This window comes from Hirundo rustica, chromosome 4 (genome assembly GCF_015227805.2).
Source record: "Hirundo rustica isolate bHirRus1 chromosome 4, bHirRus1.pri.v3, whole genome shotgun sequence".
NCBI lineage: Eukaryota > Metazoa > Chordata > Aves > Passeriformes > Hirundinidae > Hirundo > Hirundo rustica.
The window spans coordinates 9074920-9088134 of record NC_053453.1 but is presented as its reverse complement, the minus strand read 5'-3'; the positions used below and the strand labels follow the sequence as shown (position 1 = coordinate 9088134).

The window sequence follows — 13215 nt, the reverse complement described above, 5'->3', positions numbered from 1 at the left end:
TAGAGATTTGGGAAATTATTTCCAAATCCCAATAAAAACTATTTCAAATAAGTTCAATGATTCACAGTCACTGGAGAGAGCTGCACATAAAGACTGATGGCAGAGTCTGTATTGTACATGGAATGCTATACACAGTATCATTGAAAAGCAGACATAAACAAGTGAAAAGGAAAATGCACAAGCAAACCAAAAGGAAAGCAAATCAACAACAATATAGTAGCATGCTATAGTAGCTTAACACCATCCAGAAACTGTTAGGGTAAAATAAAAAATATCAAGTAAGACAAAACAAATCAACCCCCAAAAATGTAGATACACAGAAGATGCACCAAGGAACAGAAAAAGAACAAGTCTTTGAAGTGTAACAAAAATCAGACACATGCATAGAAATGAGGATTTGTGTTGTGATAGTAAGATACCAGTCTGAGGCCTAATTTACCTTCACTGTCTGACATGGCATGCTGGAAGTCATCCATGATGAAGGCTATATCTCGATCATAGCCTCGAGTCCGTGACTCCTCCCTCATATGCTGCTGGACCTCAGGTAATGAATGGCTCGATCCAAACTGGTCCCTGGTATCTGCAGATATTGGTGGCAAGGGTCCAGCTGCCGCTCTTGCCATTCCCATTGGCTGTCCAACAGGACTTAGTGGGCTCTCCTCCTCTGAGTTCTGTGCTACTATTGGGATCCTTCCCCTGCTTTGGCTAATAGGTAGACTGGTGGGTTTCGTTCTTCCAGAAGGTGCTGCATGGCTAAAGGAAATATCTAAAGGTTCAGTTTCTTGGGCTTTCAGTCTTAAAGAAGAACTGGAAGAATCCCTTTTCAATGACAAATCGAGCCCATACACTGAGGAGGGCCTAGATGAGGGCCTAGATCTACTACCACTGCTATAAGTCTTGTCTGCTTCATCTTGGAGAGCGGATCTCATTGTTGGACCTAGTGCAGTCCCAAGGCCTGCTCCAATGGATGACGTCAGTGGTGGCCCCATGTACTTCTGTTGGTCACTGATGTTTTTTCTAAGGCCATAAGTGATATCATCCTGAAGAAGCCTTGCCCTAGTAGTAATTCCCCCAAGTGTTGAAGTGCTAGAAGTCATATAGCTTGAATAGTCAGGCTCAAGGTCTCTGCTTTCTTGGATAGGTGAAAACTTTGTTAGTTTGGGGTCTATCAAGGCTTTCTTGTGTTTTGACTGCTTCTGGTAAAGGAGGGCTGCTGGCAGCTGCTTAGCAGCCTGTTTCTCAAGAGTAAGCCTACCTATGCTGTACTTCTCAGATTTTGGAAAATGCCTGTAGCTGCCCTCTCCATGGTAATACTGTGACAGGCCAGCCAGATGATCGAGACTTTCTGCACCTCTACGGAACTCTTGTTTTATCTGGTGTTTCAGAAGTTTGAGCTCATAAGGGTCCTCCATTGGGTCTTCATCAGCTTTAACATAGGAATGTAACCTAGAGGAAGTCTGCAGTGGTGCCAGGAAGTCTGACACTTCTTGTGCTCTCCTGGCCTCAGTTGTGCGAAGAAGTCGATCTGTTTTAGTCAGATCTTTCTCATGGAGGCCAAAACTGGAACCAAGAGCTCCTGTTCCTTTAGTAAGTTCTCCTATATCATCAATCAGCACATAATTTCGGGGTGTGTGGTGGTGGTCTATATCTGCATAGAATGAATCTGCAGATATGCTTGATATAGGGCTGCTTGCTATGCTGTTTCTCTCATCTAGTCCTATCCGTAAGTCCAAGGTAGAGTATTTACTGCCCAGCTGGGAAACTGCATAACTATTGTCAGTTGAAACTGGTGTTATCATGAGAGGCTGATTGCGAATTACATCATAGTTTGTTGTTATCTTAGGCTCCAAATATAATGTGGTCTGTCTTGGCTTTGGCTGTATCACCATCATCTGTGATGGGAGTTGATATGATGGCTGTTGAGATGGTGGAGGTTGAGCCTGTGGGGTATAGGACATGGTAGCTCCTGTTTGGAATGCTGTCTGAGTCTGATAGGGTGAAACCTGCTGGTGATACAAAGGCTGCTGCTGTTGGTAATGTGACTGCTGTGTGAACGGAGTTGGTGCTTGAGTTGGCAGGGCAGGAGATGAATACTGATATTGAGCATATGGGCTTGTTGCAGGGGCAAACTGTGTTTCTGGCTGGGTTTGTGGTGGCATAAACTGGTTAAATTCCGTCTGGGGTGCGGTACGTGGTCTTTCCAAGCCATGCTGAGTTTCTATTCTGGTTGACCTGGTATTATTAACTTCACTGTCTGACATATAATCTCGTTCTTCTGCTACTCCTTGGAGATAAGCACGCTCTCTCTTTTCTCTTTCTTTTAGTAAGGCTTCTTTCCTCCTATTAATGCCCATTTCCAAGTATCTCAACTTGGCATCTATTTCTTTTTCCTCCTCATCTAGCTCTGCTTGCTTCTTCCTAAGCTTGGCTGATTCACGTTCGACCAGATCCAATTCCCTGTCTATATCCTGAAGAATTTTGGCTCTGGCCATAGTGGTGGTCCTACAAATCCTTCTCCGTGAAACTGATCCCACAGAAGTATATGGGGACTGAGTTCCTGCTGTTGCTTCTTCTGGAGGTGGATTGGGCAGAGTCCTCTTCACCTTCTTTTGAGTGCTGGATGGCGTCAGGCTTGAAGAACCTTTGGACTGCAATAGAAGAAACAAGACTGAATCATTATTCTGCAGGAAAATTAATCACAAGTTATTAAAAATTTTTTCAGGGTATGGTTTTTTAGCTTCCCCACATACTTTCCTTAAGACAGAGGAAATTTTTTATTTGTGGTTAGGAGAATAAAATAGAAAGGAAAATGGCTATCAGTCTGCTAAAGATGAGCAGCCTAATCTAATAGAACTTCGTTTAGCCTAAGATTAAAAAATCTACCTTATATTCTTAAAATTGAATCAATGGTAATTTAAAAGGGTTGTTTTTTTGTTTTCTTTTTAATGCATGCTTATACATAAACATATTCAATGCATATGTATGTGGGAGGGGAATATATATATACACATATACATCTCCCTTTTATATAACATTTACTTTAATAAAAAATCTGTGTAATTATAAATGTACTTACATACACATTCATATTTAAATTTATATATAATCTGTACGGTCGAATAGATAACTCTGAGCTAGACACTTAATGCATACCCATAAGCTATAATTTGTACTGAAATCCAGAAAACAAAGCAGAACTTTCTAGTGACAAGACAGGTAGTTCTCACATGATCTTGTAATTTTTGCCTCATATCTGATGTTATTTTTTTTTTTTTTTCCCAGGAGATTATCTTGTCCCTTAAAAAACTGGTATAAGCTTTCTTCAGTTCACTGAATACTTTCATAAATGAAATTTGTTCCAGTTAGAAAGCTTCAGTTAAAAAAAAAAAACAAAAAAACCAAAAAAACCCAAAACTTGAGCAGTATAAAATTGTAACAATTTAATTCTGTCCAGATGTCCAGACTTCTCGACAGTTAATGATAGAAGAGTGATTCTTCCTGATGTAGAACTATCTATCTTAGGCTGATAGGTAATTTTTTTTTGAGGTGCCAATCTCTCTTCATTGGCTAGGAAAGTAGACAATGCAACTGCAATTCAATTTGCATCCTAAAGTACTAATGTTTTTGAATTTTTTTTTTTTTTTTTTTAGTTTTGAAGTTTAGGCTCCTATGTAGTGTATATAGATTAAGAAGTGGGACCTGAATGATTTTGAAATTGTATCCTATCTTCTAAATGTCTTCCTGCAAATTTTGCCTTAGCAAAAGAAAAGAGATTGATCTACACACACATACTGAAACAGAAGAAAAATCAGCTCAGCCATTGCAGAATGAAGACGTGCTAATACCAACATATGGAAACACTTTAGCCCAGTTTAATAAGGGAAGAATAAAACCAATATTGATCAAATTGACTCTCCTGTCCCTGCAGGCAAAGACAGCATTTCTGCAAGGATTAGCTGCTTTTAATTAAAAATGGCATTTCTTTTGAAATAAATGCTACTTAATTCAGATAAGATAGAAATAACATTAATTTTCAGTAGGAGTTTATAAATCAGTATTTTCTTGTTTTATTTTAATACAGCATCAACAAACTGCTTAAGTTTTTAAGAAGTGTTGACAATTCCCTTTTGCTGGTACTGTGTTACCTAGCTTTAAAATATTAGAATAATCAACACATCATTTGCCATGGATCTTTAAGGAAACATTCACCACCTTTTCAAGTTCCATTTAAACTCTTTTATTCTCTTCATCTAAATTCCACCAATTTCTGCATGTTTCAGTTTTCGATAAAAGCAATTTAACCTTTTCAGCTTCCTGTGGCCATTTCACAAACCCATGTTGTGCCAACAAATCAAAGGAGCTAATTTTATCTTGCTCAGTGTGCTCTTATAAGCAAAGACAAATTAATCATCTACAGTGGGTCTAGTTGGCTAATGTTTTATATTGTAAAATCAGTGTAACACCACTGTTATTTCCCCCTCCTGAACTCAAATAGGAATCACAGATGGTGAAGCAGTCACAGATGGTCACTGGTATTGGGAAATGCTATTAATAAAACAGTCATTAAAAGGTCTACAATACTTTATGGAATTAATATTTTCAGATAATAGTTAAGTTGCTGATGTATAAATCTCAATGTCAGATTACTATGGATTTTAACAAAAAAAAAATCATTTTGTTTTTAGATCTCTCTGTATATGAAGAAACTTAGACTAATAGATATCATAGGAAGTTGTACCACTTGCTTTTGAAAAAGTATTGATAACTTCTGTTTTTTAGCTACTATTACTTTTACTTGAGACTTATACTGGGACAAGAAAATGAAAATTAGTACTGTCATAAAAGGTGTCCCTGTTTCTTGTTCCTGGATATTTCCATCATCACTTGTGTTAGCATGCTCACTGGGAACTCAGTAGATTGAAGGGAAGTTCAACTGCAGTATTTTGATGGACAGCTTAAAAGTGGCTGCTAATAGTTTTTGCATTTCCTTTGAATTTGTTAAATAGCATGGGGAAAAAAAAACCCAAACCAAACCAAACAAAACAAAAAACCAAACAAACAAACAACAAACAAACAAAAAAACACCTAGGGCTGATTTCTACCAAACTCTAATTTCTATTAAAAAAAATTGGGAGTGAATAGGAGTAATTGTGCTGTCTACTCCCATCTCTGTAGTTTTGGTCATTGTCTCACATTTATAATGTTATGCTCATTTTACTTTTTAAGTTCCCAAAGGAAAGATGGGACAGAAACCTTCATGAGACCACTCTGGAGCCACAGAAATCTATCAAATACAAACAGGCATTCTTAGACCTTATCAAGCTCTCTGACTGAATAAAAAATGAAGTTTTCTACTATATTTTACCATGTTTTCCATCTTAATTCTAGTCTGTTTACTTCTAGCTATTAGCAACCTCACTATTTTTTTGTTTTGTTTTGTTTTTGTTTTTTTTGTTTGTTTGTTTGTTTTTGTTTTTGTTTTTGTTAGCAAATGCTCACTCTGAATGTTGAGTGTAACTTCCCAAAACAAGAAGTAAATTATTCTGGGTTGTTAGGTTTTTTGCTTGTTTGTTTGTTTGTTTTTTGTTTTGGGTTTTTTTCTTTTTTTTCCCGTTTTACCATGATGCTCGTATAAATGTTAATACTTTATTGCTGACCTTTGTATAATTTTACACTAGCCTGGAATATCTCTTCAGGGTAGACTTAATGGTAATCAGATCTGCTTCTGAGGCAAAGCTGTGACCTTGTTAAACTAAGGCCAAAGCATGTGCTTGAAACAAAGCTACAGTTGGAGATGTTCTCCCCAGTACAACAAACTAAAGAACTCAGTAACAAACTATCTTCCCCTTCCACTACCACTACTAGCAAAGTTTTGAAATAAACATAAGAGGAAGTCTTCTCAGTCTTGCAGTTCAATGACAAGATAACATCACAGTAAGGAAAAGACTGAGCTAAATTTGCATGCAAACAGATTTAGCAAAATCTTGCTTTTCTACCTTGCCAATACACATTAGTTTTGACATGAGTTATCTTCTGAGTTTGAATTTATAAAGGTCATCTGGACAAACGCTTGTGAACTCCGTTAAATTGTGTGGTGACTTTGAGTAACTCCTTTGCAATGACCATCCCTGTTCCTTAAGAATCTTTCTAAAAATACCCTTTTCAACTTATTTTTATCTCTTTTAATTTGATGTCATTGTTGACAAAGCCAGCAAGACTCTGACCCACTTCACGAATCATTCAAGTACTAGGAAATAATAATATGTTCTGCTGCTTTTTTATCTGTTTTAAGGAGAGAGTTTACTTTGAGGGACGGAATGGTTCAGGATACCTGTGATGAATTTTTACATCTAAACACTGTGTTTGAGTCTACCTACACAATCTTTTGATTCTACCTACACAATCTTTCTACTTGTCCTCTTCTCAAATGAGTTTTTGAACGTGATATGCTGCTCTCCATTCAGGTAGCCATGTTTGGATATTAGTTTCATTTGCTCAGAAGCTCAGCTTTCAAACCTGAGCATACAACTCTTGCATACTTCTTGCATATTTTGAATTTTACTAGTAAAAATGTAATCTTATTATTCAATCCTCTTTTAAAATTTTCTGTAATCGCAACACAAACTTCAACTTCTTCTTTGGTCTTTTTTAGAGCTGACAAAACAGACTTGCACTTACATACTTTTTTTTTTTTTTAATTAGTAGGGAAAAATTCTGAAAATAATGTATACAATATGTATACATACATGCATTTGCAGATGCCAATTACAATTGTGATGGCAGCATCTTATTAGTTTATCATCACCAAACTCTCTATATAATAGCCACAATGATGTTAGACTACTGCAGCCCGTGGTCCTGTGAAAAGCAAAGTGGATTGTAGATGAGGATACTCCTCTGCCATAATTCCCAGAAGACTCAGCAGTATGGGGAAAATCCTGTTCTATACTGCAGAAGAACAAAAACTCACCTTTTGTATGGCTAGGTTCCCTGAAACACTTGTTGTTAATTTGCAACAGACTTGAAATATCAGCATAAAGTTGGCTGTATTCTGTTTTTTCTGCTACCAGTAAAACAATACAAATAATATTTTTTTGCCTTCAAACAAAGACCATGCAGTCAATAAGCTCACTCAGAAAACTTATGACGAGCATCAGGCTGAGAGATGAATGCTGATATGTTAATGAAATTCCTGGAAATAAACTGTTTTCACCAGATAAGGGATTGAAATTATTCTCCCATTCAGGGAAAAAAAAAAAAAAAAAAAAAAAAAAAAAAAAAAAAAAAAATCACCTAGGGTTGGGACCAATGCAGATTGTTAAGGTGAAGCCTGTTCTACAGCTCACTTTCCAGCTCTCACATCTTGGGTTTTTCATGTAACAAAAACCTTCCCAAATGCAACCCCTCCAAAGCCCCAAAATGCACATTTAAAATTGCAATTGTGAGACAGCTGTTCTACTTATAAAGGGTTGGAATATGTTACTCAGTATTACAGAATGTGCTCTTCATTGTTAGAAATGTGTCAGAAGAGTCAGAAATTTTGGCAATTCAATTTTTCAAACATTTAATTTACTACAAAGAATCCATGAAAATGTGTTATTGCTCATTAAGGACTTCTTGGTAATTTAAAAGTATCTTTAAAATTGCTTGCAAATGAGACCCAGCTCCTAAAGATTCTAACATAATACACTAGTATTAGATTAGTTCATTTTAAGTATGGAATCCTTAATATGCATGGGATACGTCAGTATGGAATACCTTCTTATTGGTGCAGAGGTTCTGAACAATGTTTTGTAACTTGTCCTCTGCAAAGAAAGTTTCTCATGTGAGTTTTTATGGACACTTCTGGACTAAATATCTATTATGTGGTAACTGCTGAGGAGAAGGGACCACCTTTGTTAACTCTTGGTCAATAATATTAGAGCATGAATATTGAGGCACTTCCCTCCCCTGGCTAAGGCTGACAGGGGCACTTCTGCAGCATGAAGAACCACAGAAGGTGGGAACCCTGCAATGAAGACATCAGGGTAAGGGAAGCAGATGAGCTGTGTATGGTAAGGAAAATATATAGAAACATATATTTAATAAAAGCTGGTCTCATCAGCAGTGCTGAGAATGGGGTAATACATGCTCTGAACAAATTTTAACCAATAGTAAAACCTTATCATACAACCAGTACTGCCCTGGCTTGTGTGCCGTTGCTGGCAAGGTAGTGGAAGATTAATTTGATGAGTTGATTTTGGCCTTGTATCGGGGAGTGAAATACTCTGCTTCAAGAGTAATATACTAGAGATTTCCCTCAATGTAATTTTTGTCTTTTTATTTCTGCAAGTATTCTGCTCTGGGGACTGAGCAGTCAGGCAGAAAACTAGTTTCTATATCACTACACAGCAGCACTGAGATGCCAGTCAGTCTGATTTTATCTAGATTGTTTTTTGCTTCCTTGTTTATTATTATTATTATTATTATTATTATTATTATTATTATTATTATTACTCCTTTGGAGTTTTCTAAAGACAGATTTCTTTTAATACCAATATACAATTTTTATAAATGGTCTATTCCAAATCAATAGGAATTTTTCAGTTTTTTTGCTTTCCTTCATGTCAGTCAGAGTCATTCATTCCTCCGATAGACACTTTTTTACTTTCCATCCCCTTACTTCTTTCATTTTCTCTGTGAAATTGTTTGGAATCACCATTTTCACTTCAAATGCAAGGGGAACAGAACAGTGCACTTCCTAACAGCTGATGTGATGTGAGATATCAACTTCCATCCTCAGTTAAGCACATAAAAGCCCATATGCTTATTTAGATCTTGAAGGGAGAAATTCAAAGGAAATTTGATATGCAAATTACAGGCAGATGTAGCCCTTACACTGTGTTTTTCAAAGGGATCTAAATCTACATTTCATCTACTTTATGAAAGCAGACATAATAGGTGTTCCCAGTTGTTTGCACAGAAGACAGTTTTACACAGACTAACTGATTTGTAATTCATTTGGAACAGGACTGACAAATTTGCCTATAAAGGGTAATGGGGCAAGTCCCTTCTCAATTTTTTAAAATTAGAAATAGCAGTTTACATCAGTAGTAATACATAATTGAAAAATCAGTTTGTAAGAAAAAATGAAATCCATTGTTTTGAAACTTTGATTTAAATAGTGTAATTGGAACAACATTCCATGTATTTGCATTCAAAGGATTTTAGACAACATACACTTTATTCACAAGTTTACATTTTCATTCCCTTACCTTGCATCTACAGATCATACCTATACTGTTTGCTTCTTTTGCTCACAGAAGACAGTCCTTTTCCAAATTGCTTAAGTAGAATTAATCACTTTTTGTAAACTTTTTTTTTTTTTTTTTTTCTTTCATAGCTTAAGCCTTATGCAAAATGGAAACATTTGTGGTTAACTCACAGTAATGTTCTCTTCAAAACTCTTTTTTTTTCTTTTTTATTCCTAATTTCTTCTCCTCCCCACCCTGCTATCCTTTTCTATTTGTCTTTGCAACCATAGTGCTTTGCAAGGTGTACTGGGATAGCAGTTTATGTGAGAGATTCACTGTTCAATTATATTAAATGTATACAGAATTACAGGTATCTCAGTTACTTTGCAACAGGGAAAAATCTCTGGCAGATTGATTCAGATAGTGAGCATCTGTCACGCCAATAGAAAGAGTCAAATTGTCAGTTGAGTGCTGCTTCTACATTGGAATCTCTTTACCAAATGGGCTTGATATTTTCCCATCATTCAATCCGTGAGAAAGAAGAGAAGGAAAAAAAAGGAAAAGGAAGAGAAAGGTGGAAAGGAGAGGAGAAGGGGGAAATCCTGTCCTCAAACAAGAGGAACATGGTCAGAATTTCTTTTCTGAATAATAAATACAGATTTCATACTTTGCTGTGAAAGGCTTGAAGACTGCAGGAAGTACACAACTGCTATGTAGGCAATGCCTACTGATATTTCCTAAATGATTTATATGCTTTGTACTAAAATACATTAAATATTCTCAAGTATTTTATTTATATATCAGTATACTAAAAACTATTGAGGGAATTCACAGAAAGAAAATACTCTTCTATTCTACTCTTCTAAGAAAATACTCTACCCTTGTTGCACTACTATGTTTTCAGTATCAACTCCAGCTCATACTCTGAGAGTTAAAGTACTACAGCCCTACTCCAGGGCTGATAAAGAATTTAAAATCAGTCCCTTTGTCTGTGAATTAAAAGCTTTCCTCATTTGCTAATTACTTTTAAGAAGATATCCAATTTCTGTTTAAAACAGAAAAGGAACAAAATGAATATATTTTTCTGTACACCATCTTCCACAGGACTAAGCAAAGTTTCTGAAGAGAATTGCTAAGAATATTTCACTTTGACAACCCAAAAGATTATGATATAAATGACAAAACAGAGGACAAAGTGTCTATGTAGGAGTCTATGCATTGAATAACAAAAACTTAAACAAGAGAAAGATTCACTATATGGAGAAATAAAAATGGCAAAACTAGAATTCCTCTGAGGTAGGTGCTTAACAAGATTAAGACAAAGCCTATAGATTCATGGTGACTATGTACTATCCTATAAAATTGTATATTACACTACAACATAGTTAGTTTCTTAATCAGTCATCACCTCTTTTTCTCCCCTCCACTGTTTCACTGAGAGTTTAAAAATAATTTTATATAAATACAGAGTTGAAAATACTCAGAACTTCTCTGCCTTATCTGTTATCAGAAGGTATCAAAAGTTATCAAAAGTTCTATGATGTGAATGGATGTTTGATGCTGTGATCGATTAAGATACAGATATTGTTCACACATGCTGAGCCCTGTCTCCAACACAACCCATTTTTGGATTTAACTAACTAATAACAAAGAACTGTACCTTAATAATGTGTTTCAATACAGACACAATGCGATTAAGCCACTGGTAATTTTAAAAAGATATATTAAAGGATATTTTACCAAAATATTAGCTTTGGGATTTTTTGATTGCAAAGCTACTTGTGGCAGTAGAGAAAGGCACCAGTCAACTTTACCTTCAAATAACTAAAACTTTGGAATAAATCTTTCTGCATGTAATGAAATAGACTTAGCATGGGTTCATTCACCAATAGTAATCAATAATACACCGTTTTTCATCATCTAACACACAAATCATGTGTCATACCCCTCCCTTAGAATAAAACATTTTATTTGAAGCCCAGATCTCATCTATGGAAAATTTTATAGGATTATAAAGAATATTTTCCCAGTAAATGAAAATACAATTTCCTTTGCAATCTAACTAAGAATCCTGTCCAGAAAATACTCATGAGAAAAATTCAGAACAGTTTATACCTATGAGTAGGATATGCATATGCTGAATTAGCACCATCTGTTTTTAACAGATATCAGGCTACTTTGCAAACTTGGGGGGGGGGGAAAAAAAAAAAAAAAAAAAAAAAAAGACAAACCTACAAAATCCTGAAACAATCAACACTAAACATCCTTTTATCTTTGAAAGAAAGGAAATATCAATCTGGTTTCACGGGGGGGCGGGGGGGGGGGGGAAGTGTGAAAAAATCTTGGCTTTTTCTGCCGATCCTTCACTACAGACTTCCTCCACATGATGGTAGCTAATGAGACACCACATGCTGTGCCACAGCCCTTGTTTGTTCACAAGAGTGAGGATTCATCTGCCCAAGCTCAGGCATCATGTGCAGCTAATCTAAGCTAGTCCTCCAGACTACTGAATTGAAAGAAAGTGCATTTTTTCTTCAGCTCACTCCATAATCACACCTGTTTCTCTTGACAACTGTGGAAACAGCTGCATGTAACACAGATGCCACCTGTAAATGTCTCAAGACAGGACATTCCCACTCACCACAACTAGAGCAGTTTCAATTCCTGCTTTTGGCTCCTCATGCAATATCTGCTTGAAGCAGATCCTTTTGTTTTTTGCAGGAATCTCACCACCTCTTCAATTCTTCAGGAATTACACCTCCCCTCAGCAATCAAAGGTTCTGGGTTTGGCTCAGTTTGATCATTCAGGCAATATTTACTTCATTCTGCACTCATGATGCTTTACTTCCTAGGTCTAAGATTAAAGGTGTCAGAGTGAGCAGAGCCCTGATTAACCGCTTTCTCTAAAATGTGGTTCATGCTGGGGAACAATGGCCATGTAGCTGCTGCTGTAAGAGGCAGATTAGACAAACTCCCCAAGTGCCCACCTGCCTTTCTACAGCCATCCCAGCTAAGCCTTCTTTTTGTCTTTTCTGCTCAGCCCTGGCTTCATCCATACTGCTGTGCACCTGCAGAATAGCCTGCATCAAATTTTCCCCCCTCTTTCAAAAAGTGCCTTAAAATTACCAATACAACACATTCTGTTGGTGGAAAGCATATTTCTTACTCAGCTCTGGTACTATATAGCATGGTCCCAATATTATACACTGTTAGAATAGAATAGCAACTAAAAGAAGTTTGGGAAAGTCTCCTTGATTGCTGATACTTGTCTTCCAGCCTTCAATCCATTCCAAGATCTCACAGCTTTCAGGTCTGGCAGTAGACTCTACATAAGCCCCTCTGCCTCAGCTGGACAAGTTGATTTGTCCTTCAGTTCATGTTTGCGAGTATATTTCTCTATCTTCTCTACAGTTTCTCAATGTTTCCCTTAAACTTCTGCCTGAAACTTTTCTTTTTTCTCTTCTCCCATCCGTCATTTTCTGAAGCATAAAAATCCCCTCTAAAATACACTCAGTTGAGCCCAGGGCAGGCTTAAATCTCACACCTTTTAAAGAAATGTAGTTGAACCTGACAACAAACACAGAGTAGATCATCTGCCACAGATGGCTAAACTTAGGAGGTGTGAACACTACTCACAGTATGTCCGGATTTTCCATTACACTTTTTCTACAGCGAGAACATGTACTAGCCAGACCACACAAAACTCCATATTCCTGTTCTTATTCTCATATAAAAATGGCATTTCCAGTTTGATACAAATCCATTTCCAAGTGACACAAATTGAACAGAAACAAATTAACCTCTGCTCCCAGCCCACCCCTAGCCTTCAAAAAGCCAGTTTTTAAAGATAGCATTAACACGTGAATAAACGCATATAGAAATCTGCTATACTGATACAAAACAGATCATCTTCTCATGGAAGAAAAGCAGCTTTCACTATGTTATCTGTTTAAATAGATATCAAAGTACGACAGATTATCGG

At 36.5% G+C, this 13215-nt stretch overlaps 1 protein-coding gene across 8 annotated transcripts in view; it reads right to left on the bottom strand.

The window, feature by feature from the left end:
* PCLO (piccolo presynaptic cytomatrix protein) overlaps positions 1–13215 on the bottom strand; it is a 326032-nt gene that overhangs the window by 135895 nt on the left and 176922 nt on the right. For all 8 annotated transcript variants that reach the window (XM_040061464.2, XM_040061465.2, XM_040061471.2 and 5 more), the window contains exon 7: positions 440–2648. In XM_040061464.2, coding sequence (XP_039917398.1) covers positions 440–2648 — 2209 coding nt within the window. The remainder of the gene's footprint in view (positions 1–439; positions 2649–13215) is intronic.